The sequence below is a fragment of the Fukomys damarensis genome, unplaced genomic scaffold (genome assembly GCF_012274545.1).
Source record: "Fukomys damarensis isolate Sample0158 unplaced genomic scaffold, DMR_v1.0_HiC HiC_scaffold_12, whole genome shotgun sequence".
Lineage (NCBI taxonomy): Eukaryota > Metazoa > Chordata > Mammalia > Rodentia > Bathyergidae > Fukomys > Fukomys damarensis.
Genome location: NW_022900924.1, coordinates 48,684,968 through 48,706,772, shown reverse-complemented (window position 1 = coordinate 48,706,772; position 21,805 = coordinate 48,684,968). Strand labels below are relative to the sequence as shown.

The following is a 21,805-nucleotide window of genomic DNA, read 5'->3' as shown; positions in this document are numbered from 1 at the left end:
AGCATGTACCCTAAGACACCATGTGATATTGATCAGAAAAGAAGAAAACTTGCTATCACGAGGAGTGAGTTGTTAAGTAAAAATAAAACTTATCTACTAGAGTGGTTAGGAAATATACCGTTTGACGTAGCTGAACTTTCTAGATAATTGAACACACAATGTGTGTGTGTGGTACTGGGGAGAAAACCCAAGGCCTTTGCTTTCAACCATCTCCCAAGCCCCTTTTTGGCACTGTTTTAGAGATTCCAGTGTAGAAATGTCATGCCTTCTTGGCCAAATTTATTCCTAGATATTTTATTCTTTTGGATGCTATCATAACTAGAATTATTTTGTTTCTTTTTAAAAATTTTGATGTTGAGATATGCTCTTCCTAGGTTGCTGAATTGCCTAAGCTAATCTTGAACTTGTGATCTTCCGGCCTCAGCCTTCCACAGTATTGGGATTATAATCAGGTGCCACCATCCCTGGATCAGGACATATGCTCTTTAAATAGAACTTTACTTTTCTTTTCATATTGCAGTGTAAATACATCTGAAAATAATGTATACTTTGGTGCTCTTTTGAGTCATATACACCATGTGCACTAGTTCTTTTGATACCTGAGGGTCACTTTTAGGACATTGCTTATGGGTTGCGCCATTATACCTGAGTCTTCAGGGGGCTTATAAAGGATATCTTGTGCTTGATCTTTCAGTGTTTCCTGTCTTGTTCCTCAAAATATCCACTTCCCTCTTTACAGAGGTCATTATTTTATATTAGAAAGAGCACTGAAGTTGTAGGTCAGTGACACAGCATTTGCCTTACCATGAGCAAGGCTCTGGGCTCAATTCCTAGCACAGAAAAAAAAAAAAGAATAAATACTTATGAGCCAGCCGGGTGTGCTGGCACAGGCTTGTAATCACAGCACTCAGGAGGCTGAGGCAGGAGGATAGCCAGCCTGGGCTACATCACAAAACCTTGCCTCAAAAACAAAACAAAAGAACAACAGCAACAACAATAAAAAAATTTAATTTAAAAAGTCAATTTAACCTGTATTTTCAACTCTTGGCCATTTATATAACAAACCTTTATAAATGCTGTTATTATGTCAGGGATTGTGTTAAATACAAGAATGCAATGATACAGTTATGTAAGTTCCTGTTTTCCTTTCCAAGTTTTCCATTTTACAGTTCTGTCATTTAAACATCCAGCTATATGTCAAATTTTTTCACTTCTACTTCCTTACTTATTGGGAAAATAGACCTGAACTTACAAAATTAAAACAACATTTTAATATGGATAAATTATAGTAGAATTAAACAAGGACACAAATACCTAAAGCGTGCCAAATCGAGGTAGTTAACCCAAAGAGGAAGCATGAAAGATCATGCCTTTTCTCAGTGAACTGAGTTTTGGGCGGGTGTAGCAAATGTGAAGGCTATGCCCTGGGGAAAGACAGTGGAGTATAAGAGGTCACAGTAACCTGCAGGATAAATCTGACTGAATAATGTGGATGTCAAGATTGACCCAATAGAATGAGAGGCAAGGAAAGATGAGAATACGTCTTGACCACATCACAAAATTAGTGACCATAAATTCTGAGATGGTGAAGGGGTAACTGAAGGAGAGGTCAGGGCAGGAAGAGAAAAGGAGTAAAATCAAACAAACGAAAAAAGAGAGAAAGACAATTGAATAAAAGCAGAAATAGAGGTTTTTCAAATGGGAAGGGGATGAAAAACAATTGACATATTATGCGCATGTCTAAACTCACCACGGTAAATGTAATCATTATGTATTGTAAACATGTACTAATAAAATATGGAAGGAAGAGAGGGAGGGAGGAAGAGAGGAAGGAGAAGGGGAGGGGAGGAGAGGAGAGGAAAGGGAAGGCAAGGCTGTTGGAGAAAGGCTGATCATCACATACAGGTACACAACGTAGGAGAGAATCTGCACAAATGAAGGCAGAAAGAAGTTTCAGTGGGCAGGGAGAGTGAGAGAAAGAGGCTACAGACAGAAATAATCATTATCTGCAAGCCAGACACTGGATAAGCTAGAGTAGGATACAAAATATGAGTCTTAGACGATATGATCCTCCAGACAGAAAAAGAACAGCCCTACAGAATTAATAATTGCTTTGTTGATGGTAGGTGCGCAGAACTTCAGGAGAAATTTGGGGCTGCAGCACATGGGAAAGTGTTATTATGCACAAGCAAGCTGAGGGCAATCAAATCTTAAGAAGGTGTGGTGGGGAAATAAAAGGCTTCTGGAGATAAAACAGTAGTCAGCTAATGGAGGCATGATAGGACAGAGGAGAAATTAGTATAGAATATTAACTTCCTCAGGAATTTATCGGCTCAGTTATATATAGAAGGATTTCCTTGCTTAAGGTACTTTTATCATTTAAATTGTGATAAATTGAAATATCAAGGCATTAGGTAAGCTGTACGTGCATTTTGTCCTTTGAAGTTCTGTTCGCCAAGAGTGAAGTTGACGTATGGGTTAGAATTGAGAGGGATGAAGAGAGAAGAAACAGACTATTCATTTCAGCATTGAGCTGGAAATAAAGCATTCCACTTAAGGAAGGAAAGATATTAATGGGGCCTGATTTAGAGTAGGTGTGGGGACTTTGTGAGGGGGGCTTAGCTGGAGCACGAATACATTTAGTCCTCTAGGACCCTTAAGGACTTCTGGGCATAGTAAGGAAGCAACTCACTCAAAAGACATCAGTGTGTCCCTTGGCACCTTTAAAAGTAAATATAATTAAAAATGAAAGTGAGTTTAATAATGGATTAACTTAAAAGACTGGAAATGATTTCTGAAATACAAATGTAAAAGGAATTGTATAATTTCAAATTCTCCTGAGTTTAACCAGGTTACTCATTTTATGGAAAATCTAGAGAAGTCAGTATGAAAGGGTACATTAGTAGTATGATTGATAGAGTGAATGGATGGATAGATGGATGGATGGATGGATGGGTGAGTGGATGGATGGATGGATGGATGGATGGATGGATGGATGGGTGGATGGATGGGTAGATGGATGAGTGGGTGAGTGGATGGATGGATGGGTGGATGGATGGATAGATGGATGGATTAATGAGTGGATGGATGGATGGATAGATGGATGGATTAATGGGTGGATGGTTGGATGGATGGATGGGTGGATGGATGGGTGAGTGGATGGGTGGATGGATGGATAGATGGGTGGATGGATGGGTGGATGGGTGGGTGAGTGGATGAATGGATGGATGGATAGATGGGTGGATGGATGGATAAATGGATGGATGGATGGGTGGATAGATGGATGGATGGGTGGATGGATGGATGAATGGATGGGTGAGTGGATGGATGGATGGATGGATAGATGGGTGGATGGATGGATAGATGGATGGATGGATGCATGGATGGATGGATGGATGGATGGGTGAGTGGATGGATGGATGGATGGATAGATGGGTGGATGGATGGATGGATGGATAGATGGATGGGTGGGTGGATGAGTGGGTGGATGGATGGATGGATGGATGGGTGGATGAGTGGATGGATAAATGAATAGATGGATGGATAAAAGAAGGTAAAATCATGTTCTGAGTTTTTAGTTAAGGGGTAAAGATACTCTCAGTGAACCTGAGGTCAGTTTCCCTTGAGAAATAGTATTTTCAACTATCTTTCTTGCACAACACTGAGTCAATGCCCACTAGAGCCATTTAGAATCTGCAAATGTGCCAGACATTCTGTAAATAGCATCCACTTGTCATCACCAGTTTTCCTTTGCCATTCCCTGCTCATCTTGTGATTGCCATCAGATAGAAACAGCAGATAGTTTTTAATAGTCAAAGTAATCTTAACAATGCAAACTTCATATTTCCTAGTGTTTATCCTAAATGAATATTAAAAATCACTGTAATTTGATAAAGCCTGATTTTGAAGGAATGTAATATTTTTTTCATTAAGTTTATTGATACATTTTAGATATAAAATATGATGACATTGCTCATTGGGAATTTATATAACATATAATATAATTTATATATAAATTATATATATTCTTTTTTGTTGTTTTTTGAGACAGGGTCTCACTATGTAGTTGAGGCTGACCTGGAACTCACTATGTGTAGCCCAGGCTGGTCTCGAACTCACAGCGATCCTGCTGCCTCAGCCTCCTGAGTGCTGGGATTACAGGCGTGCGCTACCACACGTGGCTCTATAAATTATATATAATATAATTTGGCTCTAATTTTTTTCCCCATTCCCCTACGCTCCTGTCAACTCCTCTACCCCTCCCTCTTTACAGAACAACTTTGTTTCCATTTTTTCCTTTTTGAAGGAATGCAGTCTTAAATTTAAGTCGCAACTTTATTATTTGCTAGCTGAGTGACCTTGAATAAATTCCTTTCCCTTTCTAAGCCTGGGGGTCATCTTGTATAAACTCGAAACGCAGGCTCTAAATAAATCCTGCCATAATCGGTGGTGATTCTTTCCTACCAGCCAAGAGCATAAACGAAAAGGCTGACTGACACTGCCTTTCAGCCTTTGAGAAGGTAATGGTCCAAGGGGAAATTAGGAGCCAGAACAGAAGAGTTTATGACAGAAAGTAAACATTAGGCAAATATTAAAGGTGTTCCATTTTTACCAATCAACCATGAAGAACTTCAAAAGCACGTTTCATGTTCATCATGGAATCCTCCACACAGCCTTCCATTTAATGTTAATGTATTATTGAATGTTTGTATGCAAAACCTTTTATTGAAACACACTATCACAGAGAAGCAGCGTTCAACTCCAAAGTGATTATTTTAATATTTGGAGATCTGAACAGTTTAACTATATTCTTTTTCTTTTAAGTGGCGTTCAAGGGCATGATGATCATGAGTTAGGAAGAGATGAGTGTTGAGAGTTTATTATCTTTGTATTTTAATATAATTTAGCGTTAAGTTTCATAATGACTGTCTTTAACAACTGACTTGGAAAATTTAACATTCTATTTTCATTAGCCAACACTATCTCATAACAATGCATCTAGAACAATTTCTTGATATTTAGGTTTCAGCTTCTCTATGAAATGAGAGAGCAAGATTGGATAACTCTATAAAGATACCCCCAGCTTGGACAGTCTGTGCCTTTCTTTTGGGAGGCTGACACAGAAGGATCACAGGTCTAGTCTTTCCTGGACAATTTAGTGAGACTCTGTCTCCAAAGAAAACAAATAGTAAATACAATCTGGGCGTGGTGGTGCAAACCTGTAATCCCAGCACTAGGGAGGCTGAGGCAGGAGGATCACTGTGAGTTCGAGACCAGCCTGGGCTACGCATACTGAGTTCCAGGTCAGTCTCAGCTACATAATGAGACCCTGCCTCAAAAAACCAAAAATAGTAATAATAATAATAATAATAATAATAATAATAATAATAGTAATAATAATCATAAATAAAAAGAAAACAAATAGTAAATAAATAAAAAGGCCTGGGGATTTAGTTCAAAGGACTTTGGTTCAATCCCCAGCTCAGAGAGAAAGAGAGAGAGAGTTGGAGAAAAGACACTATCACTTCCTCTAAGGCAGAGAAAAGGAAAAACATCGGTTCTAATTATCATCGATTTCCATTTATCCCACTAATTTCCACGAAGATGTTCTCCTTTCTCCCTCTCCTTATTATCCCATTGCTTTAGGTGCCCCGCCCCCACTCCCTTGTTTCTGATTCTCAGGAAATGCCTGTATTTAATGTCACTGCTAACTAGCTATGAAACTATGGAAAGAGCCGTTTTCCGCACTTTCCTCCCTGAATGGGGGCAAGACAAACATCTACACACGTAGACGTTTCACCAGTCGGTCCTCTCCACTCGTGCCCTGGACTCTTCCCTCTGCACACCGTTCCTTTTCCTTCCCATAAAAATTCCTTCTTGAGCTTTTTTCTGTTTTTTCCTGGATCCTTCCTTTCTGCTTTTCCTCATTAGGCATAATTCAGATTCTTCTAATCCAACTATAACAAAAGAACGCTTCCTCTATGCCTCCCCCTTTAGTCCTGAATCACTGAAATTTGATAGTATGTGATAGTATGAGTGTCAAGTTGCCAGTGACCTATTCATGTGAAACCAATTTCTCAAATCTTATCTTTCTGAATCCCTTATCTAGAGTACTGCTGATCATTTAGAAAAACTTTGTTTCCTTGTCAAATGCTCTAAACCTCCCAAAGTCTGTGTGTGCTGCAGAGCCATCCACAGTCCTGAATTCCTTCACTACAGGTATTTGCTGAGGTGCAAATCACTGCAGCTCCTCTTCCATGCCAGATTTTTCCAGTGTGTTTACTGATGTAACCCACAGAATCATCAGTCAATTCAAGCAAGCTGGAAATGTGCTTGACTCCTTTACCTCCCCTTCAGAATAACACAACTGCTATGTGATTTACCCTTGTCTCCATCAACGTGTCTGCATTTTCTCCAGCTCCACCCAATTCTTCCTCTTGCTTTCCTGCTGTACTAGTGCGGAAATTCCCTAAATAAGTACTTTACAAATAAACTGACATGTTGTACCCCTTCTTCCATCTAACATCTGAATTAATACAAAGTATTCTATATCCATCTCATGTTTCAAATTCTTCAGGTCTAGAGTGATAAATGTACTACTCTCCACATGCGGTAAAATTGTACAGAATTAAACACACACACACGCACACACACACACACACACAAACTACAACTGCCTGCCAACTGACTGAAACTTCTGAATAAGACTTGTGTGAGAAAAGGAAAAAATGGAAACAAAGTCTTTGTAAATAGGGAAGTGTAGTGGGGGTGAAGGGAGGGCAGGGGAATGGGGGAAAAAATAAAAGAACCAAGATATATCATGTAAAGGTACAAGATCCCCATGATGAATGTAACTGTACTGTGTACCTAAAATGTACCAATAAACTTAATGAAAAAAAAAAAGATTGGTAGATCTGGGCCAGGGATTTAGCTCACTGGTGCTGCCACCTGCCTTACAAACGCAAGGTCCCAAGTTGGATCCCTGGTACCAAAAACAAAAAACAACAAAAAATAAAAGCTTGGTAGATCCTATCACTGTGCATATTCTGGTTGTGGCATTTTATAGTAGTTATACAAGATGTTGCCATGGAAAAAAATCTAGGTAAAGAATATCTGAGCTACCTCTTTATAACACATTACAACTGTATGTGAATCTACAATTACTTCCAAATGCAGTGTTCATTTAAAAACATTTTGCAAGTATTAAAGCAACTGAAAAAATTTTAATTTGCATATAAGCTTCTATTTTTCTCTCCCCTATCATTTTCCAATATTTTCTTTTCAAAACTTTTGGGCCATACTGTCATAGAGTTGCTTATAATTTTCTCACATGCACCAAGCTATTTTCTATTTTAATACTTACTTTATGCTGTTACAAAGAGTGCCCACTCCATGCCATTAGTTTTTACCTGCCCTGGCTAATTTATTCTCATCATTGAAGTCTTTTGTTGGTCCTGCAGATGAGGTTATACATTTCATTTTTGTGTTTTTATAGCACTGTCCACCCTGTTACTGTATTATAGCTCTGCTTCTCTGTTTTATTTCTGCACCCTGACTTTCCAGAAGGGGGAGAGAGTCTTACTTTTTATTTTTAGCACCCATGATGCTTCCTGGAAAATCATGTGTTTTTCTTTATATATTTAATTCCAGCGAATAATTGAGCTCTTGCAGGTAGCTAGGAAATAATCATTAGTAAATCCAACACTGTTATCTTCTATTATGCACCTAGATGAAAATATACATTTGAAAATTTAGGAAGATTGACTATCCTAGTATACCATTTATCGCTTTATGATATGAATAGTAATGATTAAGAGCTTAGTTAATTTCATTCTGGGGGAAAAATAGTCTGCTGATCATCAAAGTGAATCTGTACAGGTAATATTCAAATTTGGAGAACACATTACCTGGGAAAGCTGATATTCCCCTTGCAATGTATAGGAAGCAAATTTTTAAAAGTATACACACACACATATGTATATGTAAATCTGAGGACTGAGTAACAAAATGAAACAAACAAAACTAGTATTAATTTGCAAAGTGTTCAGATGTTTGCTTTCCCTCATTCTAACAGAATTCATCATGTATGAACCACCCACAGGGACACACTAAGGTAAATAGTGATTAAAGAAATAAAAAACTTAGGTCCAGAGTTTTCCGTTTATTGTCCTTGAGTGTGATATGCAGATTGCATTTGGGAGCTGGGTGATAAATCTGAGGCTGAAATTTAAGTTCTCTTAGTTCAGCTGTGTTTTCTCTTTCTACTTCTTGTCTGCTAGTGGCAGAATAGGCAGGAAATTAGTTGGAACAATTAATGATAGGTCAGGCTTGCGTCAGATTTAGTGAAGGAATGTTTATTTGCCTTTTGCAGTGCTCAATCTGCAGCACTCAAATGTTGGATAGTGGCGCTATGGCTCCTAATAACCATCTTTTAATTAGGAAAGATGAACTCTGATGAAGACTTCATTGTCTAGCTTGGAAGTCTGAATTTACGGTAAAATGGGATCCATAATGTTCCTAAAGAAACATTGTGCAACTTCTAAAGTGTACTGTATTTACCTGCATGATTTTATTCTATTTTTAAGAGTGTGCTTTAATTGAAGTATCGTAAATACAGAAAGTATAATCTTAGCTTCATTTTTGTTTTCTTAAGTTTTGTAGAAACCCCAGCTCATTTCTCTTGGAAAGAAAGTTATTACCGATCTACCATGTCCCAGAGCACACAGACGAGTGAATTCCTCAGTCCAGAGGTTTTCCAGCATATCTGGGATTTTCTGGAGCAGTAAGTATCCAATAAATAAGAAATGTTGTACTTGAACTACTGAAATGAGGCACGAGTGGATGGACTAAATACTGCTGACTATAGTATGTTTCTAGAGTCAGTAAATAATGAATTAATGTTGGAGAAATTTATTGTCTCTGATATCGTTGCAGTTTTCAAAAAGGTTGTCCGTCTTGTCATATCACAAGATGATTACTGTTCGGAAGGGGTATCATTTTGGAGTATCTACAAGTGATCTCCTGAACGATCCAAAGCAGCTTCCCCGATGTCTCTTTGATACTCAAAATCTATTCCTTTAGCTGGAAGACCTGCACATGCTTACAACACTAGTATGCCCAGGAAGATCAAACGTTGAATTTTGTTGGCCATTTTTGTCTTTCTACGAAGTATTGTTAGTCCTTTATTAAATACAGGATCTAAGGGAATAAATTAAGAAATTGATAAATAGAACATTAGATGAGCACGCACTCCCTCACCACTTATATTATACTCAAGGGCAACTATTACTGTGTTTCATAGATGTTCTTCTGGAAATTGTTACTGTATATTTTTATAAACAGGGCTCATTTGCACTCTTCTACAATCTGCTTTTTCACATTGTGATATATATTAGAAGTCCTTCCATATTGTTACCTTACTCTTTAAAGCAGCCATGTACTGCTCAGCAGCAGGTATGTATATTACTTACCTACTCACCTACATAAAAACCTTGTAAATATTGAGGAAAAAGCGATCTTGAAATTGAGTAAAATGTACCTTAAATAACTCTGGTAAAAATGACACAATTTGTGACGGAATAATGTATTCGATGTCAGGTTTCTTTCTCAAACCTGCAATAAATACAGAATGTGGAACATCCTTAAAAAAAGCATATTAGATCAGTCGGGACTTTATAGGATATGGTACAGAGTACTGTACTTCTAACCCATTTGTTCTGTCCTTTATTCCATCCAGCACTTCCTTGAGGAGTACAGGGGTCATGACTCATGATTCTCATTTTACAAAAAACATTTAGATTTGAGCTGCTTGAAATCATACCTCCAGAAAGGGATAGAGCTAGAATCACAGTTTCTAACTCTAAGTGATAAGCTTTGCCAACTTTGAAGCAGAAAGCACACATTGCGAGGTTTATTTTGGTTCTTTCCTTTGCCTAACACGTTTCCTTTCCTTTACATTAGGCCTATATGTTCAGTTCAGCCCATTGACTTGAACTTCGTGGATGAGACATCAGAAAATGGTGCAACTAACAAGATTGAAATCAGCATGGACTGTATCCGCATGCAGGACTCAGACCTCAGTGACCCCATGTGGGTGAGTGGCAAGGGTTTCTTCTTTAACCTGTAAGCCTTGCTATCCACAGTTCTATTAAGCCAGTATTTTAAAGGCATGCAAAAGGGCAGGTGGATCTGAGCAGGCAAAACCATTGCCAAGACAACGAATCCAGCTGACTGAGACATGATTATTAGTAGTTTATAGATTCTGGATTGGCCTCAGTTCCCTGGGATGTGTGAGGGAAGAGAATGACAATAATCTTTACATCTTTCATCAATTCCAATTTAGAGAGGATGTTACCACCAAGGTTTACCAGTTGGCTGAGAGGAAGAAAGAATCTGGATTTAAGTCTAATTCTACCCAGAGAGCTTTCCACTGTGGCAAACTCCCTTTCTCAATGAACTGTCCTTTAATGATGGAGGAGGAGGTACATTGTATGCACTTGTTCAGGTATCTGGTGAAAGAAGGAGAAGAAAGAAGATAACTAATACTTAAAACAGGATTTTCGTGGCTTTACCACTGAGTCACTCAGGCCCAAGGCCTCAGTTTCTCATTTATACAATGACAAGACCTTACACGTCACAGCCCTCCCACGCAAGCTAAGGCGTGTAACATGTTAATGACAGTAATACATTTTTCTGAGATATTTCGATGAAATCTCCCGACTTTGTGCCGTCTATAGTGCTCTCAAGGTTTTTTGTTTCTTAGTCTATCATGCAAATCCCACTGTTTTTCCTTTTAAATTTTTCTATAAAATATGGAGTGAAAAGATTTATTGGGTTGTCCTGGGGTGTGTGCATGTCTGGGAGTGGCACGTTTAAGGATGTTGTTTGACATAAGATTATACTGGAATTTTCACCATGTGCTCTTTTGACGTACAATATTCTTCTTAATATTGGGGGAAGGCGAAGTCGGGAAAGAGAAGAGGAAACAACCCAAAATGCAAACTATTAACCCTGCAAGTGCACTGACGCCTCCCCACTAAATCGAAGGAAGGGTACATGGTATCATTGGCCGCTTCATTTCAATGCAGATGCTGTTCTCAGTCGTCATTGAGCCAATGAAATGAAATGGGAAGATGAGCCCAAGGGGGCTGTCATTCAAGGCCTTGGAGTAAAAGATAACATTAAAGTGTGCAAATTCTGATGGGTAGCACCTGCCTAGGCATAGCCATGCTTTTGCATTTTCTCCAGAGCTTTTCTTTTTTGACTCTTGGATTCTTGGAAGTAGGCTAAAAGTTATGACGTTTAAAGCGGAGAATCACAAGGTTTTTTTTTTCATTTTATAATTTTTATTATTATTAGCATTTTGCACACTAAAGCAAGTATCTTTTTAATGGGCCTTGATGATTTTATTTTTCTCTGTATTTTTGGAAGTGTTCTCCTTGAAAATACAAGTTCCATTTTTTTCTCCTCTTTTTGCAATTTTTATCTGTCCCATCTTCCCCTGGGATCGTTTCTGTATCACTATTTGTATCAGTCTGAATTGGGAACCATCCCTCTGAACAACCTAAGCATCTTCTGTTTTATTATGTATTGCACAATATTAATTTGTTTCCCTTCCTCTAAAGGGGTCATGAAAACTATTTTTTCCTGCCTAGTGCTTCAATATAGGTAGTAGCTTTTCATAGATGGGGATTTTGAAAATTCTGGGGAAAATGAGATAGGGCTTTGCCAGCAAAACAAACAAACAAACAAAAGCAACCAGAACAACTGTATGGAAAGAAATATGAAAATAGACTGTGAATGAACCTAAATGAATAAAACAGCATGCCCATCTGTGGTTCCCCTGTTTCTGTCTCCAAAGAATGGTAACATTTCCCCTAATTTATAATTCTAAACGAATCTCAGAGTCTTCCCTTGTCTTAAGAGTATTCTAATGTCTAGATCTGTGTCTGTATCTCTGTCTCTGTCTCTGCCTACCTATATCTACATGCGATATCTACACAGATGAAACTAGGTTACGGTAACTTCCTCAGCAACTGTACTAACAAAATGGTGAATTTGCTGGAGATGTTTATAACAAGTCTCTGGTATATAAATGAAGAAATGAGTCTCTTAGATTCCCAGTCCTTCTAAACAACTACTGCAACTGATCTGTTTTTACTTGGTAGAATATTGTCCCTTTTCTGTGTGTAGGCTAATTGCTAAGGAGTTTCCAAAGCTTGCACATAAATTACTTTCCTTTTCAATATAATATTTTAATAAGTCAGGCTGTCCGCCAACCACTCTTTCACTGTGCTAGAAATACGACTCTGTGGACATGAAAAGACACGTCAAGTTATTAAGCAAAGGAGTCTTGAAATTGATAAATTCATCCCATTTTTACTGATTGTAGTTGCAACCTTCCCCTCAATAACTAGTCATAAAATGAACCCACCATGTTTTGCTCTGGTCATTAACAAAAGAAACGAGTAGAATTGCAGATAATGTGTGTGTCCTCTTAATTAGAATGATTTTAATGTCACTGAGGATGAACTCCCTTGGGTTACCAGATGAAGATGAGTGAGATTTCTCACCAAATTCATACTTTAATTTATATTTTCAAGAATGGTGTTGCTTCTTGACTCTGTTACCTAATATATCATTTGCTGTCAAATGTTATGTTACTTATGAACTGTGCAAGCACTCCCATCATATCTTCAAGAGGTGGGTAACGGTGATAACTCTTAAATGTTCTCTTGGAAGGATGGCTATGGGCCATGTAACTTTTTACTTTTCCTTGTGTTCATTCCTTGAACTTTGAGGCAAACCCCTTTGAAATGAGTTTGATTTTCCTCTAGGAAGTTGAGTGTGCTTATGAAAAATGATGGTTTGTAAATCCTTATTTCAGGATACCAGGTATATAGTCTAGGTATTCATGAGGAGTCTGCAGCTCTAAGTAGCAAGAGACCAAGGGATCTTACTCTTGTTTGCTTTGGGACATACTTAGACCATAGCCTCTATCATGCTTTGATCCAAGTCCATAAATTGAACTTCTTCCATGATCCAACATTTATATAAGATGCCAATCACGTGCTGCTCTAGCCACAGTTGTTATTGAGTATCTGAAATGATCTGTTTCTTATGGTGGTAAGAATGAATCATGGGTTTTCATCTCACGAGGCCATAATACAGCATAAAAGGCAAATGCGTACAAAATTACCTAGGAAATGTACTCTGAAGTATGTATGTTTTTAAAAGATGTATTTAAAAGTAATGATTCACCGTGAAAAAGAAAGACTGGAAATGCCTTACAGAGAAAGTGATTTGCTTGTGAAAAATATAAAATTTTTGAAATTTGAGTAAAAAATTGAGTATGATTGATCCAAAAAATGAGAGAAAAAAGCAGTCAAACTTCAGATAACTTACTATAAAAACAATGTGCATTTCATAAGTTTTAGAAGGTAATATTCAAAATTTTTACTAAAAGAAAATTAATACATACTATATAAACTTAAAATTAAGACTATGACAAAGGTTTAGTAGTCCTAATAAACTGAATACTTAAAAATTGAGGAAGATCACCTCTTCATTGGCCAAGGCAATTTGTCTATGAACATAAAAATTTGTAACATAGTGTTTTCAACTCCTTTACTAGTAAAAATTCGCAAATTGAAACAACGAGATTATCATTGCTCTGACCACTAAAGATTTAGGTGATTGATAATAGCCAATACAGGTAAGATTGTTGAAAAATTAAGCAATTGTTTTCACTTTTGTTGGGATATAAATCGATATATTGGAAGGCAATTTGCATATTCTCATTTATTTAATTTTTAAAACTTTCCCCTTTGGCCTGTAAGTCCTAGGTTTTCGTCTACAAATAAATGTAAACAAATATGATCATGAATTCACGTGGGAGCACACACCTACAGAAATGAAGGTTTTGTTGTAGCACTATTTATAATAATTAATTTGATAAAACTGGAAGGAATTCTAGAGTCACAGTTTTGAACTTTGATGGACAGAAAAAAGGACTGTACAATTCAAAATAAATAAGGATTAACCCCACCACTGAGAGGTAATGCTAGTGGCTATGGTATACATCATTTTAGTCTCAGTAGTCCTGTTGTCCACGATCCTCAGTGTGATTTCTGTGTCTGCTTTTATATTCTTCTATATTCTGAAAAACATCGTGTAGAACTGATGTTTCTTTGTACATATTTTCTTCAACTTATTGGCAAAACCAGCTGGGCCTGAGATTTCTTTTTGTGGGAGAGCTCAATGTTTATGAATTAACTTCATAACTGTAGAACTATTAAGATTATCTACTTACTGTGGTTGAAGATTGCCCAATTGCATGTTTTGAGGACTCAATTGACTGATTGAATCCACGTGTTCAGAATTATTTGGAATATTCTTTCATTATCTTAATGTGTATGAAATCTATAACGATACTTTCCTCTTTCATTTCTTATGTCAATAACTTGTATTCTTTTATTGTTAGTCTTCCAAAAGACTTGCCAATTTCATTTATCTTTCAAGGAAAACAATACACCAGATTTTGCTTTCACTGTTTTTCATGCATTATTTTTCTGTTTTCAATATCATTCTTTCTGGCCTGATTTCCTAACTTCCACTCATTCAGATTTATTTTCTCCTCATTCCCAAGTTTCTTAATTTAGAAGTTAATTTTATTGAGTTAAGACTTTTCTTCTTTTCCAGGACACCTTAGCATATTAGTGCAATAAATTTCCTATTAGATACTGATTTAGTTGCTTCTGTAAATATTGATATGTTCCATTTTCAATTCAGTTCACTTTAAAACATTTCTAACTTCCACAAGACTTTCCCTTTGACCCACTGGTATTTAGAAGTATGTGTTTTTACTATTTTTTAATTTTCAGTGTTTATATATTTTCTGTTTTCTTTCCATGCTGATTAAAGTTTGTTTGTGTTATGGCTAGAAGGAGCACTTTATATTTCAATTTTTCAATGTATTAAGCTTTCTTCATGAGCAAGTGTATGTTTTATCTTGGTGAAAGCTGCATGGGAATTTGAGAAGAAAATATATTGCCCTTTCGCAGAGTGGAATTTTTATAAATGCCACTTGTAACCAGTTAGACTACAATATCACACAGTTCTTCCATATCCTTTCTGATTTTCTGTCCACTCTTTAATTCACCATTGAGCAGTGAATGTTAAAGTGTTCTTCTTTAATTATATATTTGTCTCTTCTTTCCAATTGTCACTGTTTTCCTACCTGTACATTGAAGCTATGTTGTTGGATACATCATACTTAAGATTTTTTAGATTTTTATAAGGAATTGACCCTTCTATCATGCATTTCTATTTACTATGGCAAATGATTTTTGTCTGAAGTCTAACTTTACTCTATTAATATTAATATTTTAATTTGATTTGTTTGCATGATACATTTTTTTCTCCATCCTTTTACTTTTAACCGATTTTTTATCATTATATTTGAAATTAATTTCTTCTAGTCAACATACTAGTTGAATCATTTTTATGTATTCTGAACACAATTTCATTTACATATAATATAATTGTCAACATGGGTATGTTAGGACTATCATTTTTTCTATTCAATCTCTATACTATATTAGTTTCTTTTATTATATGTTTTGTAGATTATATGACCTAATTTTAGTATCCAATTTCAATTCATTTACATTTTTGGATGTATTTTTCTGCATATTTTTGAGGAGATTGCTCTAGGGATCTCAATATTTATTTTTCCAAGAATCTACTAGAAAAATGTACCATAATGCTGGCTTCGTCGCCACTTGATATTATACATCTCATCCATATTGCATATATGCCAATTGAAAATTACATAATCACATCAGACATTAATAATTTCACCCTTTAGTTGTTAAATTAATTCCAGATAAGTGTACAGTTTATCATATTGAATGAGATTCTTATCGGCACTTTTCCTCTGTCTTGTACCAAAGGTACAACACTTACAGATCATTACCAAGAAAAATATGGAAATCCATGTATATTTTTGTTAACCAGAATAATTTATGTGAAAGAAAATAATATCAATTTAGTGTAAGGGAGGGGTTTAATGGAATTGAACACAGGCCCTTCACACTGAGCTATGCCTATCGCTGTTTTCCTCTCCTCTCCTCTCCTCTCCTCTTCTCTTTTTTATTCTTTTCTTTTCTTTCCTACACAGGGTCTCACTAAGTGGTTAAATTGCCCAGGGTAGTCTCAAACTTACAGCCCTCCTGTATTACCTCTCAGGGCGCAGCAATCATAGGAATCCACTACCACATCCAATTACCTATATTTTCCAGGCAGGCCCATATATCAGGCCAAAGCTCTTTCTTGCTGCACTTTGAAATGATCCAAATTTTAGGATTCTTCCCTTCTCCTTCCCTTCTTGTGTGTGCACATGTAGACACACACACATACACAGACACACACACACCCAGTCACTCACATGTAGTTGAATGTCAACTTCCCTTATAGATACATCTCAGTATCAGAAAATGGGGTCATAACAATTTCTGATATGCAAATTGTTTTAAATATTTACTTTGTAAAGTTAATATTTAAACATATATTAAGCACAAACTTTGTGAACAAAATGTTTTTCCAGAGACCACTCAAAATTGCTCTGACAAACTTACCTCTCATTAGGAGCTAGTTAACAGTGCTACCATGTGAGCCATTCAAATGTTCTAAATCTTTTCTATATGTGCTTTTCTCGCTCTAGAAGGTGGAAAGAAACCAATTCCTGATATCTTCTACAGTTATTGTTTTCTGTGTGTCTTATTCTCCCAGGCTTCTGAGATATGTAGTGTCTCCTGACTGTGACCAATAACAAGAGCTTACTACAAGGAAGGCATCTATATTTTCTTTCTCTTCCTACATTGGTCTCCTTTCAGCTTCTATAACTATACTTACACCATCAGTATCACCTCATTTTGTTCCTCCTGTACATTCCTTTGTTCCTTCTCAAGATTCTGATTTCTCACCCATGTTGCCTAGGCTCATTTCTCGCTGTCAGAAAATCAACAGAATGCAGTTATTTGTAGAATCCATGAAGGACTTTTAAAGTTATTATTACTATGATGCCTACCTTATGATTAATATAAGGGTTACAATTTCCTGTTTACTTTGGGGTTAGAGTGTGGGATTTACTGTTAAACACACTCGAGTTGGGAATACTGACCTTACCAATATTAGCCCTGTTCCCTTGAGGGTCCCTTTGCCTTTGGCATAGACTCACTTAATATCCATCACTGGTCTCAGAGAATTCTGACAATATTTTTTATTGATTTGTTTTAAAAGTTCCTGGCATACACATATGTAACCAAATAAAAATTTCTTATTTCCATTATCAGTTGTCTCTCCGTACTAGTTTTCATAAAAGCTGATTGAGGAAGGTTTTCATGACTTTTTAAAGCAAATAAAAAATCAGTTAATAAATTTCTCTGCTAATAGAAGGAATACAATTAGTAAGAACTTTCGAAGTATCAAAAGCATATATGTCTTTAATAGAAAAATGAATTATTAATATTTTAGGTCTTCCCTAGAAGAAATTTTGTAAAGCATATTTAAATTGTGTCTGTCATATATACCTTGTGTAATATTCTCCTTTTTATTTGCATTATAAACATTTTTATATACTAATTTTCAAAATGACTTTAATGTTTGTATTGCATGTAATTACATCAATATGCCATAATTTCTTTAACAATTCTATTCATGGATTACTTAAAAATTATTTAAATGCAAGATATTCTTATGGTAGATACTTCAGGTTGTAGCAAGGGTGACTGAAAGTACTATGAGTGCCTTATTTTTTTAATTAGAGTAAAAGACACATCGCCATTATCGCCTCTCCTAATAATCATCCTTGCTTTAAACACACTTACCATCATTTTTACCACTTTTTGGAGCAGTTCTGGAAATCTTTCAGTGGTATCTTTACAAAGTGTGATTTTTTAAAAAAATTGGTGAATGGTCCTTCCAAGCGCCATCCAGCACAAAAGCAGGCTTGTCTTTCTCCTTATTCACGGGAGCTGGCCCCACGCCCCTGCTGACTCTTTCTCATAGTCAAGATGACCCTGAGCGTTTTTAATTGGCTCAGCATGTCAGGGCGTTAGGACAGCGCAACTAAAGACACACCTGAAAAATGGTTTCCAGAGCTGCCTCAGAGAGTGGCAAGAACAATGCCGTAAGTATGTTAGAAGCAAGAGACAGTATTTGGAGAGGTATTCATGGCACTGTGTCTTTTCCTATAATAATCTTTAAATTCGAATATGCATTGTATTTTCCAATCACACCTCATGACTATTGAGTAGGATTGTGTAAGTATGAATCTTGTCAAATCTCTTCATCATTGTTGTTTTCTGATTGTGTCCCTACTAACTCTGTAAGAGTGTTTATAAAGTTTTCACCAACTTTTGTCATACAGTGTGTATTTTTTGGTACCAGGGATAGAACTCGGGTCCTTGCGCTTTTGAGGCAGGTGGTAGAATCACTGAGCTAAATCCTGGACCCATACGGTGTGTATTTTAAAAAAGCAAATACTTCTAGATACTTGAAGTCACGTCTGGTCACTTTGTATCAAGGTGAAATAGTGCCTTTAGACACATTTGTGACTAAAATAAAGGATGTATCCAAAGGAGCTGCAGGGATGGTAGCTTTGGCTGATGGGAAGTAAGACATCTTGGAGAAAGACGTCTCCTAGTTGGGGAGCAATACGAGGAAGAAGAGGTAAGGAGGAGACAAATAAAGCATATTTTCAAACTTTCACTCCGGATTAGCCTTGAGCACCAGAATAGATGTATATCATTTTCTTCTTTTTCCCCCCATTAAGTTTATTGGTACATTTAAAGCAAACAATGCAGTTACATTGTAAACTTTGCTTAATATTCCTAGCATTCTTACTCATGGGCTAGTTATCATTACAACAATTGTCCTAGCATCATTTTTAACATGTAGGCTTTGTGTATTCGTTCTATGAACATAACCCAAACATACAAATAAGAAGACATATTCATATAGCAAAAACCCTCTGCTACCGGTTCAGTGGGGTTGCAATTACTAATGCCGCTTGTAAGACAGCTGACCATGCCCTCAGTACAGACGGAATGCAGATATCCCCATAAGAGCAGACTGTTTTTTCTATTCTGTTCTTTGTAAAGCATAGCCAGTGAGAAGCCATCACCTTGTTCAGGAGTGCCAACTTGGAGACTTTGCCTAAAACACAGGTATGCATTTCAGACCTTGAGCAAACAGGCTGCTTAATAAAATAAGGGAAAGGGTTTTCTTTTTTCTTTCTTCTTCAGAAATTCACAAATATCACTTGACAGGTGACAGCTCTTCCCTTACAAAAGAGGCTGTTTGCTTTTTTGCTTTGGTGTTTGGGTAAACTGCTATGCTCACCAGCAGAATTTATTGCCTAGAGGAAGGTGTTTGCAGTCCCTGTGTTTAATCTGAAAAGAAACCTTTTTCCTTCTATATCCTCCCTCTCTTTTTGAGGAGGGCCAGTTGGAAATGATAGCCTCAGGGAAATAGTTCCCCTAACACCTGTCTCTGGTGTAACCTCAGCAGTGCTACTTAAAACACTGTGCTTAGCGTGTAGGCATTCACAATGACAAAGTTGAAGAGGGCAGATAAACAGAGAGGGATTTTGGCAGAAGCACAGGAGCGGGTTCTGACCTTGCATCTTCTTAAAAACTGATCAGGTTGAAATCCTAGAATGCTGGCTTAAGAAGAATACGAGTTGTTTGAAGTAATGCTCATCCTGTTAGTCACCTATCCTTTCCTTCAGCAAAGAAATAGTGTCTCAGTTTCTGAAACTTAGAGAACTCTAGAATGTCGTGCTTCAAACATTTAGACACACTCAAGTTCTAGTGTAGCTCTTCTCTGGACATGAGGAAATTAAGATGCAAATTAATTGATGGTGATTTTTCCAACACTTTTCATAAAGTATGCAAAAAAAAATGAGGGCTAAACTCAAGTTTCTGGAAGACCGGCTTCTCCATGTATTGTTAGAAGTATTATGAAAAAAAAAAAAACATCAGGCTCTCGTGGTAGAAGCCTGGTTGCCTTTTGAAGCCAGCTCTATCATTCACTGTTTGAGTTACCTCAGGGAAACTTACAGAATGCTTTTGTGTCTCAGTTTCCTTATGTGCAGAATGAAGATGATGAAACCGGTTCCATACCATAGAAGAAGTATTTTTGAGAACTGAGATAAGGCAAGTAACGCAGTTAGCGTAGTGTACGTTCCATGGTGCTGGTCGTCAGTGGTAATGGTTGTTTTTCTCTAGAATGAGAAAAAAAAATTGGAAACAGTGTAGTGATACAGGAAGCAGAGTGAAACTTGCATTGATTTTTAAAAAATAAGGTAATGTGAAGATATGGTAGCCTACAAAAAACGTGACTTAGCCACACCGCTCACTGGAAACTAGACAAAGTTGAGTTTTCTTCAGACTACACTCAAAGTTTTGAGGCAGACAGACTTCTTTTGAGAACCACCCTCAGATGTGTCTAACAGGTCTCACACACCTAAGAAGGAAACCTTTATATTTTACTTACTTATTTTGTTCTCAGTGAGTTGGTTGTCCTTTAGTAATCTAACATAGCAAAATATTCTCTTCTCCAGTTCAATAGTACATGGGCTTTGGGATTGGCTATTTCATCATACTTGGGTTTGACTCTTAGCATAATGATAGAGCTAGAGCTACATAGTCCTCCAAGCAGTTTAACATGGTGATTCTCAAAATATGCATGGTCTCAGGGCGAGCAGCATCCTTTCCTCAGGAATGTGTTAAGAAACAGAAACTCAGTGGTATCACTCCAAATCTAGAATCATAAACTGGAGGGGAAAGAGAGAAGCAGTCTTTCCACAGTGCTCCAGGTGACTCCCATTTGGAACATCCTTCAGAGCAGTGATTCTTTAATGTGCATTTTTATAGGTGAGGAAACTCAGGCTTTAGGGAGTGACTGGCCCAAGGATATGCACCGTATGACAGAGAAGAAACTTCTGGGCCTATCTCAACTCTAAAATCGGTATTTCTAGTTGTGACTCATCTTACAACGTGTGCAAAGCTTAACTGAGTTATGCTACTTAGAAAATTAAAAAGTGGAACTGGGTGTGGTCAGCTTTCGCCTGTGGACTCTGCTTCTCAGGAGGCTGAGGTGGGAGGATCACTGTAGCTCACAAGTTCAAGACCAAACTAGGCAACAGAGTCAGACCCCTATCTGAGGACGAAAGAGAAAATTAAGAAGTAAACTGTTTTAAGTGTCTAGTTACATGTGTCTTTTTTTATAAGCAAGATTTTCCCTTGTCTTTTTTTTTTTTTTTTGCAGTGTTATGGATCAAATCCAGGTTCAAAGTATATTAGACAAATACTCTATCACTGAGGTACAACCCAGCCCCAGAAAGATTTAAGATGAATTCTCATACCTGCTCATACCTGTATTTCTTTAATTGTAGAGGTGATTCATAAAGATCACTTCCTTGACAAAAAAAGCTAAAATTTCAAGTTTATGCCCTTGTTAATTCAACAAACATTTGGTGATTATCTATAAATCTCAAGACTCTATGGTAGGGGTGCAGGATATAAGCAAAAAAAACCTGAGTCTATCTCTGCTTCACTTGAAGTTGGTAGGGGACAGATATGTGCTCAATGGACTAAAATATAAATGACCTAAGTGATTATCTTTGGGAAAATATTTATTGCTTAAATATTAAGAAACAACTGGAAAAGACAGTAAGTGAACACCCACCGTAGAACAATAACTAGACATGTATTGTGATCTGCATCGCTTAAGGGACAAA

At 36.9% G+C, this 21,805-nt stretch overlaps 1 protein-coding gene across 8 annotated transcripts in view; it reads left to right on the top strand.

Annotated features, from left to right (window-relative positions):
* Tp63 (tumor protein p63) overlaps positions 1–21,805 on the top strand; it is a 202,502-nt gene that overhangs the window by 62,128 nt on the left and 118,569 nt on the right. For all 8 annotated transcript variants that reach the window (XM_010624115.2, XM_010624114.2, XM_019207504.2 and 5 more), the window contains exons 2-3: positions 8,654–8,782; positions 9,961–10,093. In XM_010624115.2, the coding sequence (XP_010622417.1) occupies positions 8,654–8,782; positions 9,961–10,093 (262 nt within the window). The remainder of the gene's footprint in view (positions 1–8,653; positions 8,783–9,960; positions 10,094–21,805) is intronic.